The 25927-nt window shown below is 54.0% G+C and overlaps 1 protein-coding gene across 1 annotated transcript in view; it reads right to left on the bottom strand.

Annotated features, from left to right (window-relative positions):
- Positions 1-15841: 15841 nt before the first annotated feature.
- PLXNA1 (plexin A1) overlaps positions 15842-25927 on the bottom strand; it is a 48461-nt gene continuing 38375 nt past the window's right edge. Inside the window, exons 23-31 of the mRNA XM_081097139.1 lie at positions 25105-25251; positions 24843-25002; positions 23972-24075; positions 23388-23484; positions 22836-23026; positions 22550-22719; positions 21166-21378; positions 20940-21090; positions 15842-19146 (exon numbers count right to left, since the gene is read on the bottom strand). Coding sequence (XP_080953265.1) covers positions 19051-19146; positions 20940-21090; positions 21166-21378; positions 22550-22719; positions 22836-23026; positions 23388-23484; positions 23972-24075; positions 24843-25002; positions 25105-25251 — 1329 coding nt within the window. The 3' untranslated portion in view covers positions 15842-19050. The remainder of the gene's footprint in view (positions 19147-20939; positions 21091-21165; positions 21379-22549; positions 22720-22835; positions 23027-23387; positions 23485-23971; positions 24076-24842; positions 25003-25104; positions 25252-25927) is intronic.

The following is a 25927-nucleotide window of genomic DNA, read 5'->3' as shown; positions in this document are numbered from 1 at the left end:
AGAGCCTCTCTCCAGGTTGGTAGGAAGGACAGACGGACAGACTTTAATAAAATGCAGTGTGGCCACAGGAGTGACGACCTCATATATCTCTTTAAGGGAGCAGCTATCCCATCCTGTTCACAGGCCCTGCCCACCCTCCAGGGAAGACGATTACCCAGGCAGTATGCCCCAGGGACAGGAACCTTGGGACCACCTCAGAATTCTTCCCACCAAAGTCTGCAGATGCCTCAGCATCCCTGAGGGCTTCCAATCAAGAGCCCTGAACGCTTCATTAATTATGAATTTTGCCTAGCAACCATTGCCAAGCAACAACTCTTCAGAAAGAGATACTCAAAAATGTTTGTGGTTACTCCATGGTAGGGACGAGGGGATGTGGGTCAGTGGGTTCTGGACCCAGGACTCCATGCGGATAATCCTCTGTCCAGGCGACTGGGTGTCAGGAAGTCGGGTTGGTTCACTGACCAGCTGCGTGAACTAAGCAAAGTCACATGACCCCTCTGGATGTCAGGGTCTTGTCTGTCAAACTGGGATCACATCTGAGCTGTTTTTCTTGAAAGGATGCAGGGAACCCTAGATGCTTGGGTCGGGGCATGCATACTTCCAGAACCCTGGGATGTGTTGGTGGCATAGAGGAGGGGCTCTGAGAGGATTTTCCCCAGTTGCATTAAGAGAACGGTTTGATGCTTCAATGAATGTTCTTCCATTCAACACTCAGTCAGCACCTGCTTTATGTCTGTCCTGCTGCTGGGCCCTCAGGCCCCAGGGATCCTCCACGCTCTCACTTATTTCTTCTCTCATTCAATGAATCGCTACTGAGCACCAGCTGCGTCAGGCACTGGGGCACTGTCACATTCTAGGGAGGGGGATGTGTAGAACAAAATTAGCAAATAATTGTATTGTATGTCAGATGGTAAAAGTTCAATGACGATAATTAAAGCTGAAAAGGGGGAGAGGGCCTTCTCAGGGAGACGGGAGCGCGGGGATATAATTTTAAATGGGGTGGTCAGGAAGGTCTCAGGGGAAGAGAGAGCTTTGAGTAAAATCCAGAAGAGGGTGAGGGAGCGATGCATACAGGGCAGGCATCTGAGGAAATCATTGCAGGGGAGGGAGTAGCAAGTGTAAGGGCCCTGAGGCACAGTGCCTTGCCTGCAGGAGCCAGCCGGGGCCACAGACACGCCCAGGGCACATTGTGAAAAGAGCTTCTGTAGAAAGAGCCACAGGACATCCCTCTGGGGCAGCTGAGCCACAGGCAGAGTCAGCAGTGGCCCAGGTGCAGCCATGTCAGCTTGGGAGGCAGCACTGACTGGTCCCTGCCGTCGCACTGGCCCTGTCTGCACTGCATACCACAAAGCAGCTCGAGTGACCTCTGTAAAGTGCATGCTCGGCTACCCCACACATTCCCGGATGAAATGCACTTACACTTCCCCATACCCCCGGTTAAAGTGCAGGACCCTCATAATGGCCTCTACGTCCTACTCCCGGCCCTGTCTGCACTGGGACCAGAGAAACCTGCACCTGCTATTATTAGCCTTTGGCTGCGAGAGAGGAGGCACCCCTCCCACCAAGACCACCCACCAGACCCCAGGGTAGGAAGAAAGCTGTTCAGTGGGAATAGAAGAGAGCTGGAAACAGGTCCACACGTCCTGGAAGCTTGATTTACAACTAAGGTGACCCGGCAGGTCAGAGAGAAGTGGATGGACTAATCAAACAACAGTATGTGATCATTGGTGATCCATTCATATGAAAGGCATGAATAAAGCTAGGTCCCTGCCTCACATCCTACACAAAACCCAGGGAGTCAAAGGCTTAAATGTGAAACTACTGGGAGACTCTATGGGAGAATAGCTTTATGGCTTTGGGGTTAATAGTGAGGCCTTCAATAAACAGAAAAAAAGGAAAAGACAAAGTCAGTTATATTAAAATAACAAATTTCTGTTCACCAACAACCCATTAAAAAAAAGTGAAATCACCAGTCACAAACTACAAGAAGGTATTTGTAAGAGGATTAATATTCAATATATATAAAAGACTCTGAGTCAATAAAGCAGTGTAATAGAAAAATGGGCAAAAAGGCATCAATTAGATATTTCACAAAAAGAACATCTAAATGACTAATACACCTTATCAGTAACCTTGGAAAGTCAAATGAAAACTGCAGTAGGATCTATTTCACACGCACCAAATGAGTAAAACATAGAAAATGGACAAAAAAATCAAATGTTGGTGGGGATGTAGAGGAGAGGGCATGCTCTGGTGCTAGTGGGGCGTGAACTGCCGCCGACCCTGGGGGAGTGGTCTGCTGTGATCTGGAAAATCAGACACAGAACACTGACCACCGGCGACTGCTCTCCTGGGAATAAAACCAGGAGCACCAGGGGCTGTTCAGGATTTTCACTGCAGCCCTGTTAAAATAACCCGGGAGAACACGGCCGGGTGTCTGTGGATATGGGATTCGTGGGCCATTCAGACAGCCGAGCACTCTGCAGCCACGAAAACGGGCGAGGCCTTTCCAGGCCTGCCCGTGCCATTGCCTTAAAGGAGCCTAAACTACACATCCACACCACCTACCTCCAACCCTGGTGTTGAGCAGGAGAGGCAATCACAGAAAATGCACAAGTGTGATTCCATTTATGTAAGTTCACAAATGGGCAAACCAAACCGTATATTGTTTAGGGATAAAATCGTCAATAAAAGAAAATACACATTCAGCACACATTCTAAGCAGGGAGTTACTTTGGGCAGTCGGGTCACACAGGAACTTCTTTTTTTTAAAAAATTTTTTTTAATTGATTTCAGAGAGGAAAGGGGAGGAAGAGAAAGATAGAAACATCAATAATGAGAGAGAATCATTGATTGGCTGCCTCCTGCACACCCCACACTGGGGATTGAGCCCACAACCCAGGCATATGTCCTGATCGGGAATCAAACTATGACCTCCTAGTTCATAGGTCAACACAACCACTGAGCCACGCCAGCCTGGCTCTCATTAAGGTACTTCTTAATGACTATCAATGTCACCTTTTGTAACCCATGAAGTGCACAGGCATTTGTTTTGCTGCAAATGTATATGTCCACATACATTTTATACACCCTCTAATGTGTGTTATATGTTACATAGTTTTATAAAACAATTTGGAAATAGTACTATAATGTGTATGTGATATATTGTTTGGAAACCTTCAACTCTGCTGGAGAGAGTAAGAAACAAATGGGATGAGTGAAATTCAAGATGAAGCATAGATAAGTAAGTTAATGATCCGTGACACGTGTCAGAGAACACAGCACCAGTGTGGCAACCATAGATAAAAAGGGATGGAAGAACAATCAGGCACTAAGTATCCATGATACTAAATATGCAACACTGAATATACATGATACATTAAGCCTATGAGTCACTTCATTTTTGTGAGGTCTTAAACTGGTCACCCACTGGTGACACCCCTTCAGGACCCTCTTGTCCTCTTCCAGCTAAAACCCACAGCTATCCCCTGGCCAGCTGCTAATTGGCTAGTTTGCATGTGACAGCTCATGGCCAGGCATGCTTGCTCTTGTCTGCCTCCAGAGAACGTGCGTGTCCTTGGCCACAGGAACCTTCTGTGTCAGACCCCTGACTTGCCTCAACTTTGGTCCTTATAATGCACCATCGGCGGAGGGAGCCTGGGCCTTCACCCCCTGCACCTGCCCTCTTTACCCCCTTGCTTCTTGCTGTGTGCTTGGGCACCAGATGTGGCCCATGTAGACTCCCGGGGGTCCTGTGAGGTGCCCCATAGCCTCTCCATAAATCCTGGTTCTTTTAAAATCAGAGTCTGCTTCTGCTCGCCTGCAACTGGAAGCTCTGGCCGATGGCTCTGGTCAGTGCTGGGGAACAGTTTCTGACCAAAGCTGCAATGCAAAGTCATCACCTAGACAAGGAGAACACCCCCCTCCACTTCTCCCACCTCCTATCCCCCATCCCATCATAGGACACACCCTCCTAGGAAAGGATGGCCCCGGAAACTGTGTGGAGGTGACTTTGCCACCAAGAGGCCCAGCATCTGAGAGGCAGAAGAGGAAATTACAGGCCAAGCCCTGCCTGGGATATGGGCCCTGTGACAGGGAGTGGGCCCACTGGAGCTACAGAAGCCAGGGCTCTCAGAAGGGTCTTAGGAGCAGCACTCCGTCATCTGTAACTGAAGGTACCAAAGCCAGAAACACTGAAGGAATGGCGTGATACGGAAGCCTCCAAGTTTACACGCCCCACTCTGAGGGAACATGAGAAGCCCGGGAGAACCACGCTGGGTACGAGCGGCAAGGCCTGAGCCTCCCATGTTGATGGGGCCACTCGGCTGCCCACGGGAACAGACTCTTCAGTACTAGACTCCAAGCTGGCACATCACCAGTAAGTGGCTGAGGAAGGCAAGGAGGCCGGCTTCTTGCCTGGTGGGACATCGTTTGTTGGAATATTTCAGGACATCTCTGGAGCCCCAGGCCTGGTGGAGAGTGTGGTTGGGGGGGTGAATGGAACTGCAGGGTCAGAATGTTTGGATAATGAGCTTGTCATCAGGGGCCTTGGAGGGGCAGGAAAAGGCTGGATAGCTTCCTTGGGAAGCAGGGGAAGTTCAGCACACGGGGCCAGTATACTGAGTGGGGCAGTGTATGGGGCATCGTTTTTCCACTTGGGAGTAGACACAGATCCTTCCCACTCCTGCAGCCTGGCTCATCCGACTACGGGGAACCGTGTCCTCAGTGACCGAGGGAGACGGCCCAACCAGCTGGCCAGCATCTTGGCAGTTTGACTCCAGCGCCTGACAGACACGAGGACCTTGGAACCATCAGGGTTCTTGATTGAAAGCAACAGAAACCCCAGGAATTGCTGGCCAGGGCTGGCTGGCAGGCTCGCCAGGAGGCCAGGAGAACAGGGGGAAGGGGAGCCAGGCAGGAAAAGCCACCTTAGGACCACAGCCAAAATCATGACCTAAAGTAACCACATAGGATGGTCTGAAATGAACACTTACTACCTAAAAGCAGTTCGTGGCAGGTAGTCATGTCCCGGCCTGGTGTTTTTCCCCAACAAAGGTCAATCTTTATGTTACCAGAGCCTATCTGTTGTCTTTTTTTCCGTCTATGGCAACATACCTGATAACATACCTTTGGAATATCAAAGTAATTTCCTTTTTTTTCCAGACCTTTCAAAGCACAACCAATGCACCAGAGCAGAGACCACAAACCCCTGATTGTTATCATTATCATATTGATTATCAACTGTTAGCTACCCTACACCCATCCATGTAAAAGAAGTACGTGTCTATTCCTTTTACTTTTTATACAATCCCAGAGATGTCCCCGTTTTGCTTTCTCGCACCAGTGGATTTCATGAAACCCCCTTACATCTTCCCCTTTGATTCTGATGTGCTGTATATATAAAATAAGTGGTGAAACTGCCATATTTCAGAGCATTTTCTCAATCCATTGAGATTTTTCTTCCAGGCAATTATTGTCAGTTTGGCTTAAATTAACTCATACAAAATTCTTACAGGTTTGGACTGTTCTTATGTTGACACAATAAGTACTTTTCTATTGTTCACCTGACATACAAATTCAACGGGGTGTCCTTCATTTTAAAAGCAACCTTCTGCTTAACAAACCACTCCAAGCTCTGTAGCTTAAAATTACAAACATTAATCATTGTTCACAGGCCCACAGGTCATCTGTTTAAGGTCAGCTGGTCTTGGATGGCCAGGACAGCTGGCCTCCACTCCACATGGCCTCTCGCCCTCCAGCTGTTTGGCCCAGCTGCGCTCCTGCAATCGTAGGGAAGGCACGCCTCGAGGTCTCTTGAGGGCCAGTCTCAGAACTGGCACACCAGCACTCCAGCCACACTTTGCGGACCCAGGTGAGTCACAGGGTGGGGCAATGACCCTGCATCCTCTTGGGAAGAGCAGCACAGGCCGTAACAGGGAGAAGTAAGGAGCAGGGACACTTAGCAATCAATCTACCTGGCAGCCTTGGAACTCCCAGTGCTGAGCCCGTGGTGGCTTCTTCATGGGGAGGGGAGTGCGGTTTGGACCCAGAGTTCTGTGGGCAAGTCAGAGTTGGGAGCATCGTTATGGAGGAGAAATGGTCCTCCGTGTAAGGGGCTCTGCTCTGGGGGGTGGCGGTGGGGGGGAAGGAAGATATCAGGGTCCTGCAGATTCCTGGGAACAGGCTGTGGAAACAGCTAATCCTGCCTTGGAATGGGTGACAGCTGTACATCTGCAGGAGAAATGGTGCTGATGCCGGGCTGAAGGCGGGCGAGGATGGCCACATGAAAGTGTGGGCCGTGCATGTGCAAAGACCAGGCAGCCGTTACCATGCAACAGATATTTCCTGAGGGCCTGTGTGTGCCGGCACTGCTCTGGGTGCAGAAGATGCAGCAGGGACCAAGACGGGAAAAAGCCCTGCCCTCACAGGGCAATAAACAAGACAACTGAAATGGTGGTGATGGGTGCATGGGAGAAACTGCAGCAGCATGGAGAGCGGAGACAGTGCCTGCAGGGGTAATGGCCATCACAAATCACGCTATGGAAGTCTCACAGAAAAGGCAGCCCCTGAGAAAACAGATGGAGAATTCAGATCAGCAAACCTTGGAATTACTAGGCCTTGATGCATGTGGAGTTTCTAGAATCCAGTGGTCATAACCTGGGGACCTTACACCAGGATGGCAGACCACACGTTCCTCAAGGAGGCCTCTCCCAACAGATCTGCCAGCCCCCCCCTCCTCCCCCCCCCCCCCCCCCCCCACACACACACACAGGTCTGTGCGGGGACATAGCTTCTCCTGACTTCAACTCAGCCTCATGGTGGGAGGCATTTTGAGAGTCATTTGCTATGGGAAGTATTTCAACTGGCAGGAATTCAGAAGTCAAGAATGACTGCCTTGCCGAAACCGGTTTGGCTCAGTGGATAGAGCGTCGGCCTGCGGACTGAAGGGTCCCGGGTTCGATTCCGGTCAAGGGCATGTACCTTGGTTGCGGGCACATCCCCAGTGGGGAGTGTGCAGGAGGCAGCTGGTCGATGTTTCTCTCTCATCGATGTTTCTAACTCTCTATCTCTCTCCTTTCCTCTCTGTAAAAAATCAATAAAATATATATTTAAAAAAAAAAAAAAAGAATGACTGCCTATCAGCTTTTGAGTCCCCCCCACCCCCACCCCACTCCTCCGCCGGAAGTTTAATGGGCCTTCAGCAGGCGTGCCGGGAATGCACCCTGGCTGAAGTGGCTCTGGCGCTTGGCAGTTCCTTCCTAATCCAGGATTACCCGCCATGAGCAATGGGCCAGGAGTCATGTCCTTTTCACTGGTGTCCAAGCAGGATCCCCAGGTGTCCGGCGACCTCTGTGGGTGGAGGCAGAAGGGGACAGTCTCAACTAGTGGGAAGTTAAACTGAGGAACCTTCCGACCTCTCACCAGCTGGTGGCCACAGCAGCTCTGAGCAGACGTCCCTGATACCAACTGCTGGGTCCTGGGTGGTAGAGAGAAGCTGGAGGGGCTCCTAGAAGTAACCCAGAGCCAGGGGACTGCTGGGAAGGAACCGCAGATTCTGAGCCAGTCCAGCAAGGGGTTCCTTTGTAAGCTCCTCCCATAGAGTCTGGGGCTGGGGCTGTAAAATTTCTTGACAACATTCTAGGCCCTGGTGGGTGCAGATCACCCACAGAAATAGCCATGATCCCTTGGATGGCAGGCTCCACTGGAATATTATTCTCACTTAAAGAGGAAGGAAATTCTAGCACATGCTACAACTTGGATGAATCTTGAGGACATCATGATCAAGTGAAGTAAACCAGTCACAAAAAGACAAATACTATATGATTCCACTTATATGAGTCCCTAGAGTAGTCAAATTCATAGAGACAGAAAGTACAGTGGTGGGTGGCAGTGGCTGGGGTGGGGTGGGGTGGGGAGAATGGAAAGTTGTAGTTTGGGGAGAAAGTTCTAGAGATGGAGGGTGGCGATTGTTGCATGACAATGTCAATGTACAAAATGTCACTGAGCTGTGTACGTAAGAATGATTATGAAGGTAACTTTCGTTATGTGTATTTTACTACAATTTTTAAAATGAAACAGCAAGTTTATCACCAGGTAACAGATTCCAAGGAGCTTGTACTCGATACTTCTGGTTTTCAGAGTTCCTTTCTCGCTGTCTTTCCCAGGCACCACCTTGTCTGCCAGCTCCAATTTCTCTTCCCTGGGTTCCACCCCACACCCTGGAACCTAACATCAGATTTCTCATTCTTTGACTAAAAGCTAAGCATTTGAAAGACAACAACAAGAAAGTGAAAAGATAACCCATAGAATGAGAGAAAAAATTTTGCAAATTGTATATTTGATAATGGACTTGAATCTAGAATATATAGAGAACTTTTATAATTTAATAACAAAAAGACATATAACCAATTTTAAAATGGGCAAAGGATCTGAATAGATGTTTCTCTAAAGAATGTGTATAGCCAATAAGTAGCCAATAAGCACATGACAAGATGCTCAGCTTCATTGATCACCAGTGAAATGCAAATCAAAACCACAATGAGATACTGCCTCACGCCCACCAGGCTGACTATAACTGAAAAGGCAGATACCAGTAAGTCCTGAAAAGGATGTGAGAGAATGGAACCTTCATACATGTCTGGTGGGAATGTAAAATGGCGCAGCCGCTGTGGAAACAGGTTGGTAGGTCCTCCAGCTGCCAAACAAAATTCCCATATGACCCCGCAACTGCCCTGCTCGGTATCTACTCCAGAGAAATGAAACATACGTCCACATAAACATCTGTACCCAGATGTTCACGGCAGCGCTATTCATAACAGTCAACGAGTGGAGGCAACTCCATGTCCTTCAGCGACTCCCCTCCCTTTTCCCGTCAATACCCACTGCCCTGGGCTAATCTGAACACTATTCGGGTTCCTGCCCAAATCACTGCTTTCCAAATAGCTGTTCTTTTTATCACAAGTAAATGCTTGCTGTCTCTCCCTTTGGCCCTTTCTTTTTAGGTTAACAATGCCATGGAATGTTATTCGGGCATAAAAAAGGAATGACGTACTGATTCATGCCACACACGGAAGAACCGTGAAAACATTTCACGAAGGGAAAGTAACCAGGCACAAAAGGCCACAGACTGTGTCATTCCATGTACATGAAATGCCCAGAACAGACAACTCTCTGGAGATGGAGAGCAGAGGAGTGGTGCTGGGGACGTGGGTAGGGGGTGGGGCAGTGGAGGAAAGGTGAAGGCGTTTTCTTTCCGGTGATGAAAATGTTCTAAAATCGGGTGCAGTGATGGTTGTACAACCATGTGAATGCTCGACAAAGCACTGGACCCACACTCCGCACAGGTGAATTACAGCCCCATGAAGCTGTTAGAAAACAAGACGCAGAGCGTTTCCTCGCTTCCCCAGCTCCACCCAAACTCGCAGGCCCAGACCCACCATATCCTCCGAAAACCAAAAACCCCTGGTGAGCAGAAAGCACTCTCCTCAGAAGCAGTTAGTATTAAGTCAGACACACACACACACACACACACACACACACACAGATACACACACACAGGCATGCACAATAAAAAAAGCATATTCTTTTATTCCTAGAAAATTGGTCTGGTCCTGCCCTGTCAAATAGAAACATAACAGGGACCAGAAATGCAATTATAAACTTTCTAATAGCCATATTTTTAAAAGTTAAAAGGAACAAGTAAAATTAAATTTAATAACATAGTTAACCTTATCTATCCAATATACTGTATTATCATTTCAACATGTAATCAGTATAAATAGCTGTAATGAGATATTTTCCGTCGGATGTGTGTTTTACACTCGCAGCACAGCTGAGTTCAAAATGGCCACGTTTAAAGTCCTCAATAGACAGTGGCCATCGCATTGAACAGGGCAGGTCTGCGTTCTTGAAGCTGCACGTGACAGATTGATTTGAGCGAAGCCAGGAGAAGAAGGAACTGGCTTGTCTCATGTAATTAAAGGCCAGAACAGAGCTTGTCTTTAGGGACAGCGGGACCCAGGAGTCAGTCTTCCTCTCCCCTCTGACTTCTCCCTCTCCCCCTATCTCCTCCCACCCTCCCCCTCCTTCTCTTTATTTCTCTCTCCGTTCCTACCTCTTTCCTCTGTTATCACCTCTTGGCTCCACATTCCTCTGGTCTGGCTACACTCCTGGGCAGGCTTGTAAAGTGGCTGGCGTAGCTATTGGTTTACAAACTCATCAAGTAAAGGAGCGTTCTCTCTTTTCAACAGTTTCAGGTGACTTGCTGAGCCTGACAGGAGGAAGGGATGCTCTGATTGGGGTTGTGAGTCCATCGGGGGGTCGTGGCCAGCTGCCCAGGGTTGGGAGGAGGAGCAGTTCCCCAAGACCAAGGCAGGCAGAGCCCACAGCCCTCCACTCTGCACCCCAGCCCAGCACAGTCTCTAGGGTTGAAAACGCACACAGCTCTGCTCAGGTATTTCTGGTCATGTAGCCTCTGAATTGTCTATAATTTATCTGATCTTGCTCCTAAGCTTCAGCCCCACTGGGTAAGAGGGACAAAACCTTAAACTTTAAAAAATATCCCAATCTCGTGCTATTTAATATTTATTTTGGTTTAACACATTTCTGTTGTAAAAAATGTTGTGTCTAAGTCACAGTTCAACTTCCTACCAGGCTGGCTCTCCCTCCCGTTTCTTCCTTCTTCCCAAGATGACACTGGGGTCTAGGGGAAGAGTCGGCAGGCTTCCTGACACTAGGGAAGGGGGCATCTCACCACGCAGGCCACTCTGTGCGGCCGGCAGCCCGTGCCCTGCAGGACCACCAGCGTGGACCACGGTAAACGCTTCTCCTGGGAGTCATTCGGGCAACAGCCCTGATCCCACACACCTCTGCCCCAGCCTCGGTTCCTCACTGGACACCTTGGCTTTGGGGCATGAGCTGCTGCTCACGCACCCTCACCCCAGCAGCTTCCTCTTCCTGGCTTTAGACTTTCTGGACCTCAACCCTGCCCCCTGTGGCAGGGGCTCCTGCGTGGTCTCTGCATCTTAAAACTGCTTCTGGCTCTTGATAACTGCTTCTGGCTCTTGAGGTCTGGAAACCCCCCTTTGCTCCTGTCCATTGGCTCACAGAGGAAGTGATGGGAGAATTCCTTTGCTCTGGATAGTCATTCACCCTCCAGGATAATAGGATTTACAGGGCATGAAAACGCACCTGCACGCACCTCAACCATAATCCCCGTTACTCGTTTTTACACAAACGTTATCATACAGTTCTACCGCCAACCCTGACAGGCTGGTAGAGTTGTTCTTCCATTTTACAGATGAAGAAACTGAGGATGAGGAAGAGACCAAGGCTTGCCCCATCACACGGTACTAAGCACGCGACCCAGGCTTCCGAGCCAGGAATGCCCCTTGCCCCTCTTGCAGACTGCTGACTTAAAGATAAATTTGTATCTTGAAAACTACTTTTAAATAATTCGTTCCAGCGAGAGAGATGAGACCTCTCTCGTTCTCTTTCTTGGACTGAAAACTGTTGCTGCACCCTCCCCTGTGTCCTCTCAGGCCAGGCAAACATATAAAGAATGGCAGGAATGTCACACACCTGTGTGGGGCTTTGCCAGCGAGACCAAGCCCGCAGAGAGACAGATACGGCCCTGCTCACACACACATGGGGAAGGGGGCACCGCTGGTGTCTGGGGGAGGGCTCTGGGAGCTTCCCTCCTGCCCCCCTCACGTGGCTGGAAGCCAATGGAAAAAAGGGAGGAAAGGTGCAACTCAGCCACACAGGGCAGGAGCAGGGGCACACACTGGGGTGGGGCCACCCTGCAGGTCCACTGAAGCCAGGTATGTGAGATACGTGGGCTGCCACCCCGGGTGGTAAGTGAGTATTTTAGGCAGGACAGACCTGAGCTTAACTGAGCTGGGGACTCTCCCAGGCAGGGGTCAGTCACGAAAGAAGCAGTGCTCCAGAGGGCACTTCACAGCAGGGAGAGGCAGGGGCAGGAGCCGTGGCCACCCCGGGAAGGAGCAGCTGACAGCAAAGGCATTGCTGGCTCAGAGCTGGGCTGCCAGACAGTGCCAGTGAAGGAAGGGACACCCTGGGGAACTGCAGGGCCCTTCCCTCTTCCCACCCCAGCCTCCTGCCAGGGCTGCCAGCGAGGGAACCAAGAGCAGAGGTTTGCAGGCGCAACTGGGAACACAGGGAGAGCTGCGCCTGGGTTCTGGGCGGCTCTCCATGCCTGACTGGCACTTGGTAACTTCATAGACAGAAGGGCTGTATGTGCTCAACCACTTGTTGCTAAAACTTTATATTATTTTTACTTCTACTGCACTATTTTTTCAATCACCTGTTTATGGCAAGCGATACTGGTTGTCCACTTATGATGGTGCCAGAAAGTTTCCCTTTAAATAATTTCTTCAAGTTAAAAAGGAGAGAGTGTTATGAGAGGAGCATTCCAGGCCGCTAGAAGGACCCCAGTGGCCCAGGAGGCGAAGGAGGTGAGGCAAGGGGCCCGCTTAAGTAGTGGGACATCTCGGGGTGTGACAGGAGGGCATGGCCAAGGCTGGTCCTGGGCGGTGGCCCTGAAGCAAGGGCCTGCTCCCTGGAAAATGGAACCTGAATCCAGCCAAGCTCTAGAGCCAGTACTCCAGCCCCTGGGGCAAAGGAGCAAGTCACACATTGCATCCGCCCTGAGGACAAAAGACCTGCTCCTCTGACAAGAAATGCTTTTTTAAAAAATTATATTTTTTTATTGATTTAAGAGAGGAAGAGAGAGATAGAAACATCATGAGAATCATTAATTGGCTGCTTCCTGCATGCCCCCCACTGGGGATCGAGCCCACAATCCAGGCATGTGCCCTTGACTGGAATCGAACCTGGGACCCTTCAGTCTGCAGGTTGATGCTCTATCCACTGAGCAAAACCAGCCAGGAGAAGAAATGTTTTTTAAAACAGCTCCTAGGTCCTCATCACACAAGCCCATCTGTGAAAATGCAGTTTTGAGGCAACATTTGATATGCAAATATTAATTTTATTAGTGCAATGACAAGGGGGTTAAATAAAGAAAAAATGTCATTATTCATAAAAAAAATAAAAAGTCTGATGGAAAGAGAGGTGCTTTTGAAAGCTGGGCTTGAGGACGTTTCACCCGGGAGCCACCAGCTGAGAGAGGCTGGAGCCTCATGCCCAGCAGGGGCTGGAACACACAGGACCACATGGGGCTGGGTCACAGCTTCCACCCTTCCAAGTCGTGCGCCTGGTCAGGGTGGGGACGCCCAAGCTTCTTCCTGCAGGCGCTGGGGCTTCAGGCTGTGGGAGGCGGGACCCAGGCGGGGACTGCAGCCAGAGGTGTGGGGTCACCAAGTCCTTGCAGCTGAGGTGTGGATGAGACCACCACGGCCGAAGGGAAGAGCCGAGTGCTCCTGCTGCAGAATATTCTGTGGCCCTCTTGGCCACACAATAAAGCTCAGACTCTTTAATTTCTTTATTACTATTTTAAAATGTGGTAATATGCACATAATGTAAAATTGAACATCTTAACTGTTTATTTTTAATCTTCACCTGAGGATATTTTTTCCATTGCTTTTCAGGTGGAGTGAAGAGGAGGGAGGGAGGGAGGGAGGGAGGGAGAGATGTGAGAGAGACACATTGACAGTTGCCCTGACTGGGGGTGGGTAGTGAACCTGAAACCCAGGTACGTGCCCAGCCCAGCGTCAAGCCACTGCCACTGACGACCCAATGATGGATCAGAACAAGTCCCACAGCTCTGTTTTCAGAAAGTCCACATGTTCCCGCAGAGTCACACCATTGATGGGCGGTCGGGTCTCCAGGAACCCCAAAGGGGTACACTGGGGCCAAGGTCGCAGGGATGTTTTCAGGAGTCTCCCAAATGGTCTCTGGTCTCCCCCAGGCTCTGGCCCTCTAGTCCCATGGCCTCCAAATGCTAACAGAGCCCACCCTCCTTGCTTCCCCAGGAGCTAGGAACAGCCTGTCCGCTGCTGTTCGGGCGTGAGGCCCCGGGATGCGGACACCCTGGGTCTGGACACCTGCTGCCCTCTTCTCCTCACACAGTGCCCACCTGCCTCCTCGTCCCCATTGCTCAGGGGCCCCGTGCATTCCTGACTCGGGGGGGCGCTCTTCTGATACCACCATGGCCGGTCCCCTCATCCCTCAGGTCTCCACACCACTGCTCCTCCCCAGCGGCCAACCCCGTCGTCCCCCTAGCCCTGGCTGCCGTCACATGCGATTATGTTTTCTTCACGCCTGCGACCCAGATGCAGTTACCTTGATGTTTATTCAGTCTGGCCTATTTGATGCCTGCTCACAGAGCCCGTGTGCCGTCTCATCACAATGAGTTGAAGGTGCTGGATTGCAGGCTAGCCTCACCCTCTGCCACCTAGACACCCCCATCCACATGCCCTGTGTAGACAGACAGCCCCCGTATTAATAGCTGATGGTGTTAATGCCCTCGGTGAGCCACGGGGTCGGCAATCAGAAGGCGCCTGCCTCCTTCCTGCGCTGTGCCAGCTGCATAATTACACTTGATCGCTGCACAGTGTGCGCTGATTGCAGCTGAGAGGATCACCCGCTTCCCGGCTGGTGGGCTGGGGACCTGGCACCTAACGATGGTAATTGAGGCAGGGCTGATTGTACCAGAAAGCTGGAGAGGCCCGAGCCACGGGAACAGGCCACGTCACACCCAGACTGGACCACATTTGCTAAATTTGTTTCTGATGCAATTTCACGGTGATTATACTGATTTCTTTTTAGTGATTGAGCCTGGCGCAGAGCATGATGCCTGAGCCGGCTGTCAGGACGGGCCCAATTTGGAGCAGGAGTATTGTGACTTATGGCCTGCTGTCAGAGCTCACGGAAGGGAGACTGAGGGAAGGCAGGCCAGAGTGCTGCCAGGGTGCTCTGGGAACCTCCCTCCTGATTCGCTGGGACCTGCCCTTACCACGGCAACACCGGTGTGTCCCTCAGCAGCCTGTCTGTATGTTGGGGATAACCCTGACCTCACAGGCTCTGTGAGGTCCAAACCAGTTCATTCACCGGCCAGGCTTGGACAGTGGCTGAACTACCAGTGAGCGATCAGCCTCTGTCACTGTCACTGCCTGGCGGTAGCCTGAAGTTCAGGTAGAGAGAACCAGATATGACCTTGGGGACACATCACACTTTTGTCCTCCAGACCCCAGCTTGCTTCATCCAAAACGATCACATCTGACCCCCTGGGCAGGAAGGGCCATCCCTGTTGGACGATGGAGAAAACAGGACCACAGCCAGCAAAGGCTACACCAACACCTTCACCATCAGAAAAGTAGGCCATCATTTCATGGGGTTTGTGTTGGAAAGGCCAACATTCCCCAAACTGGCCTTCTCGGCTGCAAGGCTCCACACAGAGCAAGGCAGGGACACGCAGCGTTAGTCCCTTGCTGTTCAAGGGGGAGTCCCATGGACAACAGGCTCAGCTGGTTTCAAAGTGCCTCCCAGGCCCAGACACCTGCAGGTTCTTCGCACACAGGAGCAATGCAGTCCCGGCCTGGGCAGCACACCTGTGGGGCTGCTGAAACCCTGGAGGCCCAAGAATCAGCACCTTTGGCCACTAGTCCTAGTACAGTGGGGCCTTGACTTACGAGTTTAATTCGTTCAGAGACCTTAAGGAGCTCGTTAACTCAAATTACTCTATCAACTCAATGCAAAGGCAGAGAGACAGCTGGTATCTCAAAAAGCTCGTTAGTCGGGACACTCGTAAGTCAAGGCCCCACAGCTGGAACTTCTGAGCAAGATGTGCTTGCAGTCTTTGGCACATGCCACCCCCACACCCCAAAACCCCTCTCAGCAAGAAAAACAAAGAGCCATGAGCTTTAGCAAAAATGTTTAATCTCTCCTTAATGTCTGTATTTACAAGTACTAAATCTGAAGAACAGTAAAATAGGGAATGACCGTGTATTTACACAACCTGTGGGCTGAGCGCCCCTTCAGCCACACTGCTCCTGGGAGAGGCAGTGGCGGGCAGCTCAGGCCGCCGTGATTGCTCTTCTTTTGGGTGGGGGCCCTGTGGCGGCAAAGGACAGCTAATTGTGGGCTTCATCTTAAAAATATCTCTCTGTAAATATATCTATTCTAGCGTGTGTAGCACCAACATGAGCCATCACAACCAGAACTGGGAGAAGAACCAGGGCGGAGGCTCTCAGCAAGGTCAGACCAGGGAGGGTGGGAACATCTAGGGCCCTCCATCTTGGGGTGACCCTGGCTGCTCCGCCCTGGGTCAGGGAGTGCAGGGCAAGCTCGAGGTATATTGAGAGGCCGGGCTCCCAGACCAAGGCATGAGCCGTCCCTGGGCACTCCTGAGACAAGAGTGGGGAAGGTTGGAAGGGACAGACGGGGGCAGGACAGGCCATAGCAGCAGTGCCTGGGCCAGGACGGTGTCCCTGCACAGCACTCTGTGCTGTGGCCCAGACTCCCTGGGTCTGGGTCTGCACAGGGGACTTCACTGCAGAGTGGCACTCCATCTCCAGGCTCCAGCCAGGGCCCCACACCCCCCAGGCCAGTGCCAGAGCTCGGGGTCAGAGCCCCTGGGAGAACAATGCTTGGGAGGTGGTGGTGCAGTGCCTGGGCCCAGCGCCTGGGGAGCTACAGAGTTTGGAGGACTGAGAGCCACTGACAAGAACTCAGAACCTAACTCCAAGACCTGACGGGAAGGGAGGTGCGGGACCTGCTGCGCCGAGCAGCCAGCAGGCTTAGAATCAGCTTGATCAGCTCATATGTAAACAGATATTGCTAAAGTGCTTGCGCCTGACAGGTGTGCGCTATTAGGTGGGCCGCCCCTCCTCCCCCCCCCGGGAGCAGCCTCGGGAGGTGAGCGCGGGGCCATCTGCAGGCTGGGAGGCCTCAGCAAGGTTGGAACTGGATTCTGAAGAGGGCAGAGCAGGGAACTGGAAGAACAGGGCTTCCACTGGAAGCCAGCATCCAGGGAAGACTTTGGAGGAAACAAGGTCCACACCCAGGCACAGCCAGGCAGCATCAGAGAGGAGCAGGGTGCTGGAATCCCTGGGACTGGAATCCAGGCCAGAGCAGTGGCCACCAAAAAGCAAGCTTAATCTCTGACAGGTCTCAGCTCTGCCCCATGCTGGCCCAGGGACGAGCCCACATGGGCTGCACGAGTGTCAGACGGGCTGCCTGGGCTCTAGCTACTCATCCACGGCAGCAGGAGACAGAGCCCTGCTCATCACCCACGGGGCAGGTGATGGGGAACCGTTTTCCCCGGTTCCAGTCAGGTTCTCAGGTTCCCTGCTGCTTCCCCACGCAAGGGGCAGCCCTTAGCCCATCTCCAAGGTGTGCAGCCTGGCCCATGCAGCTTAGCGGGGTCCTCAAGATGACGCTGGCCACAGTTAGCTGTCCCTTAAAGTCCATGGGAATCTTTAGTACCGTCAAAAAAGTGAACTTGAAGAGGGGGGCCGCTTGTCTGCTTTCACAAGTGACTAATTAAAAAACATTTAAAAAAGTGTCTAACATCTCTAGTATTCAACACTTGCAGTTTTAAAAAGATCAAGTCAGACTTAACGCTAGCACAGTCATGCAGGAACTCACAGCCCCTCGCCCTGGAAGCTGGGGGTGGGGGGCGCCAAGAAGTTCTCTCCTTTATACATCAAAACAAACAAACAAAAAAAACAGGACAAACCACAGGTCGAGGGGTGGAGTGTTCCGCTCAGGGAATCTGGCCACTGGCTTCACGACCATTTGGTATTGCTTTTCCACTGCCTTAATTTTCTTATTCTAAATTGTTTGTAAAATTTCTCCTCCTCCAGTCAGCTATACAGGACCCCACTGGGGCTGGAGACTGAGGCTAGAGCCACATATATATATATATACATATATATATATATACACACACACACATATATATACTAATGTACAGGTTTTGTTTTAAAAATTTGTTCTCTCTTGCTCACTGAAGGCAGGGTGGACAGAGCCAACCACCAGGCCCTCTGGTCACTGTGTCCTGCTCCCAGCCAGGCCAGAGTGTGACCCAGGACCCCGCCCTGCTCCCGGCTACCCCAGCAGAGTGCGGCAGGATTTCTGTTCCCCCTAAAGAACAAAAAATAGCCCCAGACGTCCCACTGCGTGTGAGGGGCCAGCATGCTGCTGAGATGACAGACTGGAAGCCGCTGGAGGTGGATGTGGAGAGAGGGGGAGGCAGAGATGCAGGGAAGGAATCGGTTGGTCGGGCTGCTCCCAGGAGCTCCACGCTGGAGAGCTGGCCCAGAGCGGATGCAGTGGAGGAATAAATAATGGGAATGTGCTCATGACTGGAGCTCCAGGCCCCAGTGGCCCCCAGAGGCACAGCCCTGAGGACACACGGGGAGTCGCTGAGTCCTTCTGGAATTCACCTGGGAGCGGGGAGCGCTGCCTTCCTGCAGCCCCTCCACAGGAGGGAGCTGGGCCTCTCTCTGGGCGAGGTGCTCCTGCCTCCACCGCAGAGCACGCGGTGAATCGGAGGATGGTGGTGTGGTGCAGCAGCTAGCGTGAGGGTGGCAGGCGGGTGGCAATAGTCCAGACTGACTTCAGCTCACCTTGGCCAGGCCTGGCATTTAGCCTCCCCAGGCTGCCAGACAGGCTTCAGCCCTTATACTCTGCCAGGGAAGCCGAGAAGGCTGACTCCCTCCAGCCCCTCTTCCTGGCCCTTCTGGCCTCACCAGCCTGGCTTCGAGGAGACAACCAGATTGGCATCCCTCCTCCCAGAGGGCCCAGCCTTACACTCCAGGTCTTCAACAGTCACCAGCGTCTCCAAGGTCTCCAGCTGCAACCGGAATCCCCCTGCCCTGTGGCCAGCAGCTCTGGGCACGGAGGGTGCGGCAGGCACCGTCTCACCCACACCAGTAAGAACCAGGACCCCCAGCCAGGGGGGAGAGAGGCGGGGAGGACGCCGGCCTGCACACCTGCCCCGAGCACACATGCACTCGGCACACGTGGGGGAAGGCTGCCTCCAGGGACCTCCCAGCTTTGGCTGTCGTTGGAGGCCACCCTGCGGCCCTCTCACTAATCTCCCGTTGGGCAGTGGTGGCGGGTGACTCAGCTGCTCAGGGCCATCGTGTCCACCACCTGCTCCAGCTTGCTCCGGAGCCGCTGTCGGCGAGCCTGCTCGTCCTTCTCCAGGGCCATCAGGATCTGCAGGGGCAGGCAGAGTGTTAGCGAGCCTGGCAGGCTCGCTAGGCTAGGCTAGGCTCACATGGGACCACCTCATAGAAGCTTGGAGGATTACACTCACTAAGCAAGTGGCATGCCAGGAGCTGGCGGGGCTCTGCAGCAGATACCTAATTCCATCCCTTCCACTGTGAGCTGAGGAACCTGGGTTTTGAACCTGGATCCCCAGGTGACTGGTATGAAGACTGAGTCCCCCTGCCCCCTGGTCACTATTCCTACACTCGACCCACAAAACACCAGCCCCAAACAGGGCTCTGGTCACAGCCAGTCCTTCATGTCCTCTTGGTGCAGTTCCCCGCCTGGCCACTGGGGACACGGACATGCCGCCACCCCCTGGAGGCCCTCCCTGCATGGCAACTCAGCCTGTTGCTCCCAGCCCCCAGGAAGCAGGAGCACCCTAAGTCCACGCTCCGGTTCCCGCTGGTGCCTCAGCCTGCCAGCACGTCGCCTCCCACCACCCGTTTCTCTGGCCCCTTACAGTGCAGCTCCGAAGAGAACCTCCAGCTTCTTTGTTCTCCCTCATGAGCCCAAGGGCAGGCTTTAGTCTCCAGCCCCCAGGCGGCGTCTCCAGGTCACCCAGGATCTGCTGCTTATCCTTCTCAGCCCCAGGACACCTGCCCAACCTCACTTCCGAATACCCAGCCCCAGGTCTGAGTCTCAGCCCGTCCTCTTCCTGCTCTGGACTCACCTCTAGGGCCATCTTGATGCTGCCGACCCCCACTCGCTAACCCTGGAGCCTGAGTCTCTCCCGAGTCCCAGCTCCACCTCCAACTTAAATGGAAGTCCAAGGCGGATTCCTTGGACTTTGCCACCTCCCGTAGCTCACTCCACCTTAAGTCTGGAGTCACACCCCATAGTCAGTCTGATCAGCAAGTCCTGATTCCTCCCTCCCATGGCCCAGCCCTTACATGGTCCCTGACTCCCCCTCCCCCTGGGCACCCGACAGTCAGATCACAGCTCTGTCTCCAAACCCTGATGGCCTGTCTCACAGGAAAGCCCAAGTTCACCAAGGCCTGCACACCCAGCGACAGGCCCCTTGCCTCAGCCTGGCCTACCTCTCCCCCTCCTCCTCTCAGCCTCCTGGCCTCCATGGCCCTGTAGCTAGGCCCACTCTGGCCTCAGGGCCTTAGCAATGGCCATGCCCATCCTGCCTCTCCGGCCCTGTGTGCCCCAACCAATTCAGCCCACGAGTCAGTCCTCCTTCCTCAGGAAGCCCAGCTCTGTGTAGCAGATGACAAGGAGACCTGCTGCAGGCTCACTCCAGGTCAGCAGAAAATGCTAAAGGAGGAAGGCTCTGGAGATGCCTGCTCAGGCCCATCAACCTTGTAATGCAAGCAGGTCAAACTCACAGCCCACATGCCTCATTTATTTAAGGAGGCATGTGGCCCGCCAGCCGCGAGTTTGACATGCTTGTTGTAATGGGTCCTTAAAGAACAGTCACTCACCAACCTGTCTTCTCTACTTTAGGAAGCCACTACAATCTGCTCCCCTGCTCCCCCAACCCCCCGTGCCCAGAAGCATGCTCCCTGGCCTGCTACAGCCCAGCTGGACCCTGACAGGCCTGAAAGACTATCAAACAGCACTGTATTCCTGCCTCAGCACATGAGGTGGCCAATGGGAAAGCAGATTGGAGGAGGCAGGCACTGGATGCGGTTGGCAGAAGGGCCCTGGGGAGGGAGCCCTGCTTGGCAAGGCCTGGTGAAGGGCTGAGCAGGTGGTGTGAAGCAGGCAAACTTGGGCAAGGCTGGTGTGCTCACCTCATCCTTGTACTTGGTGATGTAGGAGTAGATCTCATGCAAGGCGCTCATGCTGTTGAACTGGCTCAGGTGTAGTCGTGACTGCTCGGCCAAGTATGCACTCATGTCCTGGTCGCTGATGGCAGGCATCTTGGCAATATCAGCATAGTACCTGCAGGCAGATGGCTGGTGCATGAGCTGGGTCCCAGCCCTCCGCTACCGCCCACCCCCTGCATACTCGCCGCACCTCTCCACCCAGCTCTTATAGTTGGGGATGTCCTTGGCGTAGAGCAGTTTGTTGGAAGGCGAATCCTTGCCCAGCTTGTGCTCAGAGGTGGAGCAGGAGTCCATGAAGGTCTGGGCCACCACCGACAGGCAGGCGTCCGTGATGCTGCTCTTGTGGATGTCGAACACAAACTGTGGATTCTTGATCACGTTCACCCAGAAGCGCAGGGGCAGGCTGCGTGGGCAGGTCAGATGCATGGTCAGTACCCCTCCCAGCAGACCTGGCTCTGACTCTCAGTGACCATGGATTTCCATGCAGATGGGGAAATTGAGGCCTAGAGAGGGGCGAGGATTCTCAGGAGGTGAGAGCTGTCTCCTGCCACCAGCACTCCAGGAGGACAGCCCTCCACATGGTCACAGGCTTACACATGCATTCACACACGATCACAAGCCTGCTTCTGCCCCGGAGGGGCTCCAGGGGACACATCCCACAGACATTTGACCTCTGTGCCCAAAATGCCACCCCTAAAACAGCTATCACCTGGGCTACTTGTGGCTGTTTAAATTGAAATAAACAAAGTTAAAAATTCAGAAACTCAGCTGCAGAAGTCACATGTCAATGCTCAGTAGCCACACGGGTCCGACAGCTACCACTCTGGATCTAGAACATTCTGTCATTGCAGAGAATTCTCCTGGATGGTGCAAACCAGACGATGCTCCTTCCTTGGTGCCCCATGGAGCCCCTCCAAGGCCCATGGGCAGCACAGGCCAAGCCCGAGGCCCAGGGCTGCATCCAGGCTTGGGAAGTGGCAGCATGTGGAGACCAGAGTGCTGCAAGGGGAAAGGCTACCAGGGATCAGAGGGGAAGAGGCCAGAGGCCCAGGAGCTTCTCGGAGATGGGCCAGATGCTGCAGGGCACATGCTCAGGCTCAGGAAGACAAAAGCCAGACTGAGAAGTGGGTGCTGGGGGTGGAGTGCTGACTACCTGAAGGGGTGAGAGTCCCAAAGTGTTTGCTGTCACTACCACTGCTGTCCTCATCACTGCCAATGGCTGGCACAGGCCTGGTCCATCAACTTCATTTCTCACACAAAGCCCACACTCACCCCTGCACAGAGCCATGTGTGCATACATGCAGGTCCCACAGCAAAGGGGCTCCTCCGAGCTGAAGCAGAGGCCATGCCCAGGCCCAGAGCTCGGAGGGCAGTGGAAGGCCCTCAGATGGGTGAATCAGGAAGGCCCACATGAAGAGGGTCTGACCATAGCAGGGAGAGAGCAAACCCAGGCCAGCCTTTCCCCTCACCCATCAGAACAGGGCACCCAGAGGACAGGCCTCTCGCAGCTGCTCAGCCCCCGCCTCCCTGGCTGTGCCCCACCTGCCCAACTGCCAATCCCACTCCAAAGGTACCAGTTGCTCTTCCAGGTGTGGCGCACATCTGAGTCGTGTATCTGGTGCTGATCAGCCTGCTCATCCAGGAAGTCGAACATATACTTGATGGCCAGTGGCAGGGCCGAGCCCCGGTGTGCCGTGCTAAAGATAGTCTCAAACAGGTCATCCACAAACTTCTGCAGCGTACCCTGCAGGCAGGAAAGGGACAGAGCTCCAGGGCACCACCGGCAGCCCCTCAGCTCCTTGGTGACCTGGGCAGCTGGCTGTGCTGCGCCGTCCCCACCGCCTGCCCATCCAGGCCTACCTTGGTGGCCAGCAACCGCGTCAGGTAGATCTCTGAGACCATCTTGCTGCCACGGTCACCCTCCCGCTGGTCCAGGTGGTCGTGGTTCTTGACCAGGTGCCACAGCTTGGTGCCGCTCTCCAGGTCAGGTGTGATCATGGGTGTGCGTGAGCGCAGGCTGTCGGGGCTGCTGGCTGTGCGTAGCATGCTCTCTGCAGGCACCACACAGTCAGCTGGCAGGCCCACTGCCTCCAGCACCCACACCCTGCCCTGGCCCTGGCTGGGCAGCCTCGGACCAGAAGCTCCTCTGTCTGAGCCTCAGTTTCCACTTCTGAAAACTAGGGTCCTCAGCCCCCGCTCCCTGGGTTGTGAGGGACAGAGGATGACATGTTGTGTATGGGTGTGTGCTACAGGGGAAAGGTGAAGCCTCCAAACTGAGGGAAAGGCTGTGTCCAAGTGATGGCCTATGATGTGCCCCTTCTGACCTCGGCATGGCCCTGCAGCAGAAGGGCCCAGGGGAGGCGTGCTCTCCAGGCCAGTGAGCCCTGCCCGCTGCCCCACCCGACCTCTCACCATATCTGCTCAGGGACTTAGTGAAGGTGGACGAGTTGGAGATGTTGTAGGCTGATGTCTGTTTGGGCACCAGAGCCACCGAGGACCCATCCGTCACCTGTGGGCAGAGGGCCGGGAGACTCATGACCCACCGCTGGGAGCTGTGGTGACACCTCCAGTCCTTCCCAGTGCTGTGCTGGAGGCCAGTAACCTCACCACTCTGAGCCCCAGTCAGGTAGCAGGCCCACTGCACCCAGCACCCACACCCTGCCCTTTCCCACCGCAAAGGGGCTCCTCTGAGCTGGATCAGAGGCCATGCCCAGTCCCAGAGCACAGGAGGCAGTGGATGCCCCTCAGATGGGTGAGTGGCCAAGGGCCACGTGAAGAGAGACTGATCATAGCAGGGAGAGAGCAAACCCAGGCTAGCCTTTGGTAACCTCCAGATGAGCCCAGTGGGACTGGGAAGGTAATACATGTGACCCATGCCCCTCTTTTTGCCAACATCTGCCGCCTATACACCACTGGGGGCTGGACACTAGCTTCTGCACTGCCTTGGAGCTTGAGGAGAGGCTGCCATGGCCCGAGGGTGGGAGGTGCAGGGTCACCTGATAATGAGCCAGAGTATTCAGCCTCTTCCAGTCGTTGTCAATCTTGGTGGTGACATCCTCATCCTGCAGGATGATCCGCGCCATGCGGCCCTGGCGCCACTCTGCGGAGAGGAAACGGCGGAGGTGGGGCCGCGGCAGGTGCCTCATCTCCCCCTTTCCTCGGTCTCCCTCTCAGCCCCAGCGGCACTTAGTGCAGAGCCTCCTCCCTCCCAGCAGCTCGCAGCCTGGCTCAGAGCAGGAAGCATGTGCCCCAGCGGCAGCTGTCCTGCCCCAGGCAGCCGACCCCCACATAACACCGGCCTTCGAGCTCTAGGAAGCTCTCCCAACCCCTCAGCCTGGCACTGAAGGCCTCCACGGTGGTGCCCCCACCTCTCCAGCCACATCTATGGTGGGACTCCCTAGTCCCAGGCCTGCTGCTCCTCCTCTGCCACCCCTCTCAGCTCTGTGGGTACCCCTACATGCCCAGCTCATGAGCCACAGTGCCACTCTCTGCCCCAACTCTGATGGCCCACCGTCCTCCTCCAGTAAGTGGGAATCCCAGTCCCTGACTCTCACCTGGACAGGGTGGCCCTCTCAGTGTACTCCCTGATTCCATCCTCAACCCCCACCTGCCTCCACCCTGCCCTGCCCACATCCAGAGCTGTTGGAATTACATCCATTCCCTCAAGCCCGCACACCCCTCCACAGCCTCTAGCACCCTCCACCAGCAGCCAGTGCCTGGCCTGGAACAAGAGGCCCTGCTTGAACTTCTCCAGCCCCTAAACCCAACTCATTGCACACCTTGGGAGGCGCCACCTTGGCAGGCCCATTGCTCAGAACCTCAGCACGGCCACACTGCCAAATAGCATGGAGCCCCTCCCTCACTCACCCAGGTCCATGTCCCCAGTCTTGGGCCGCTGGGAGTAAGGCACACCCTTGTACACAGCGTCCAGCAGCTTCTCCTTGACCTGCGTCACTGTGTCGCAGTTTAGTCCCTTCACTGGCACCTCAGGTGCGTTCTCGTTCTCAGGGTTCACACAGTTCAGGGTCTGGGGCAAGAAGGGGGGCAGCATCAGCACTCACCTCTCAGGGAGTAGGCCTGTGGGAGAGCATGGGTGGGGGGCAGGGCAGGATGCTGGGCCTGCGCTCACCAGCATCTTGTAGTCGATCTGCTGCCGGATCAGCTTGTCCTCACTCAGGGAGTAGCGTGCCTCACCCGTGATGGCATCGATGGGGCCCTTCTCCATCTGCTGCTTGATGGCGCAGTAGAGCATGAACAGAGGCTCCCCTGCGCACTCCTGTGGCAGCAGGTGAGTGGGCAGTCAGGCTGCAGCCAGGACCCCAGGGGCTTCCAGCCCTGCCCACCCGCCCCCACCAGTCCGGTGCCTCTGGAGAAATCAGCAACGTTTTCAAATTCTTCTAAGAAGGCACATAGAACCCTGGTTCCAGAGCCCAACAAAGACTGTGCAAGAGAGTAAGTTAAACAGACCCGCTGCCCCTATGAATGTTGACGTGAAAACCCCAACGCGACCTTAGCAAAGAGCGTCACGAGTACAGCAGAAAACGCGATGTGGCCACGTGGGCTTCATGCCAAGGAAGACTAAAGCCCTGAGTCCCCCCAGCTCGGGCCTCAGTGGGTCCACTGCCCCAATCCCTAGCCAATGCCCTAGCACCCCACTTGCTGGAGCCTGAGGTGCCAACACTGTACTCTGGCCCCCCATGGACCACGACATGGGCAACCGTGTGCCATAGAGAACTTGGTATGACCTTGATTTGTTGGCTGTCAGGGGCCCTCCTGGCTGGGACCCTGCCACTGCAGGTAGAGGGCTACCCCACTCCGTTACTTGCGAGGTGCGGATGCACCGACACAGGGCATTTTACCAGCACTGAGGGGCACAGAAGTCCAGAACCACGGTGCTGTGGGGCAGCCTCTGGGTATTCTGTGAGGGTCTGCTCTGCTCCCACCCTGACCAT

The sequence above is a fragment of the Myotis nattereri genome, assembly GCF_964212035.1.
Source record: "Myotis nattereri genome assembly, chromosome: 8".
NCBI classification, from domain to species: domain Eukaryota; kingdom Metazoa; phylum Chordata; class Mammalia; order Chiroptera; family Vespertilionidae; genus Myotis; species Myotis nattereri.
This window is presented reverse-complemented; position numbering and strand designations above follow the sequence as displayed.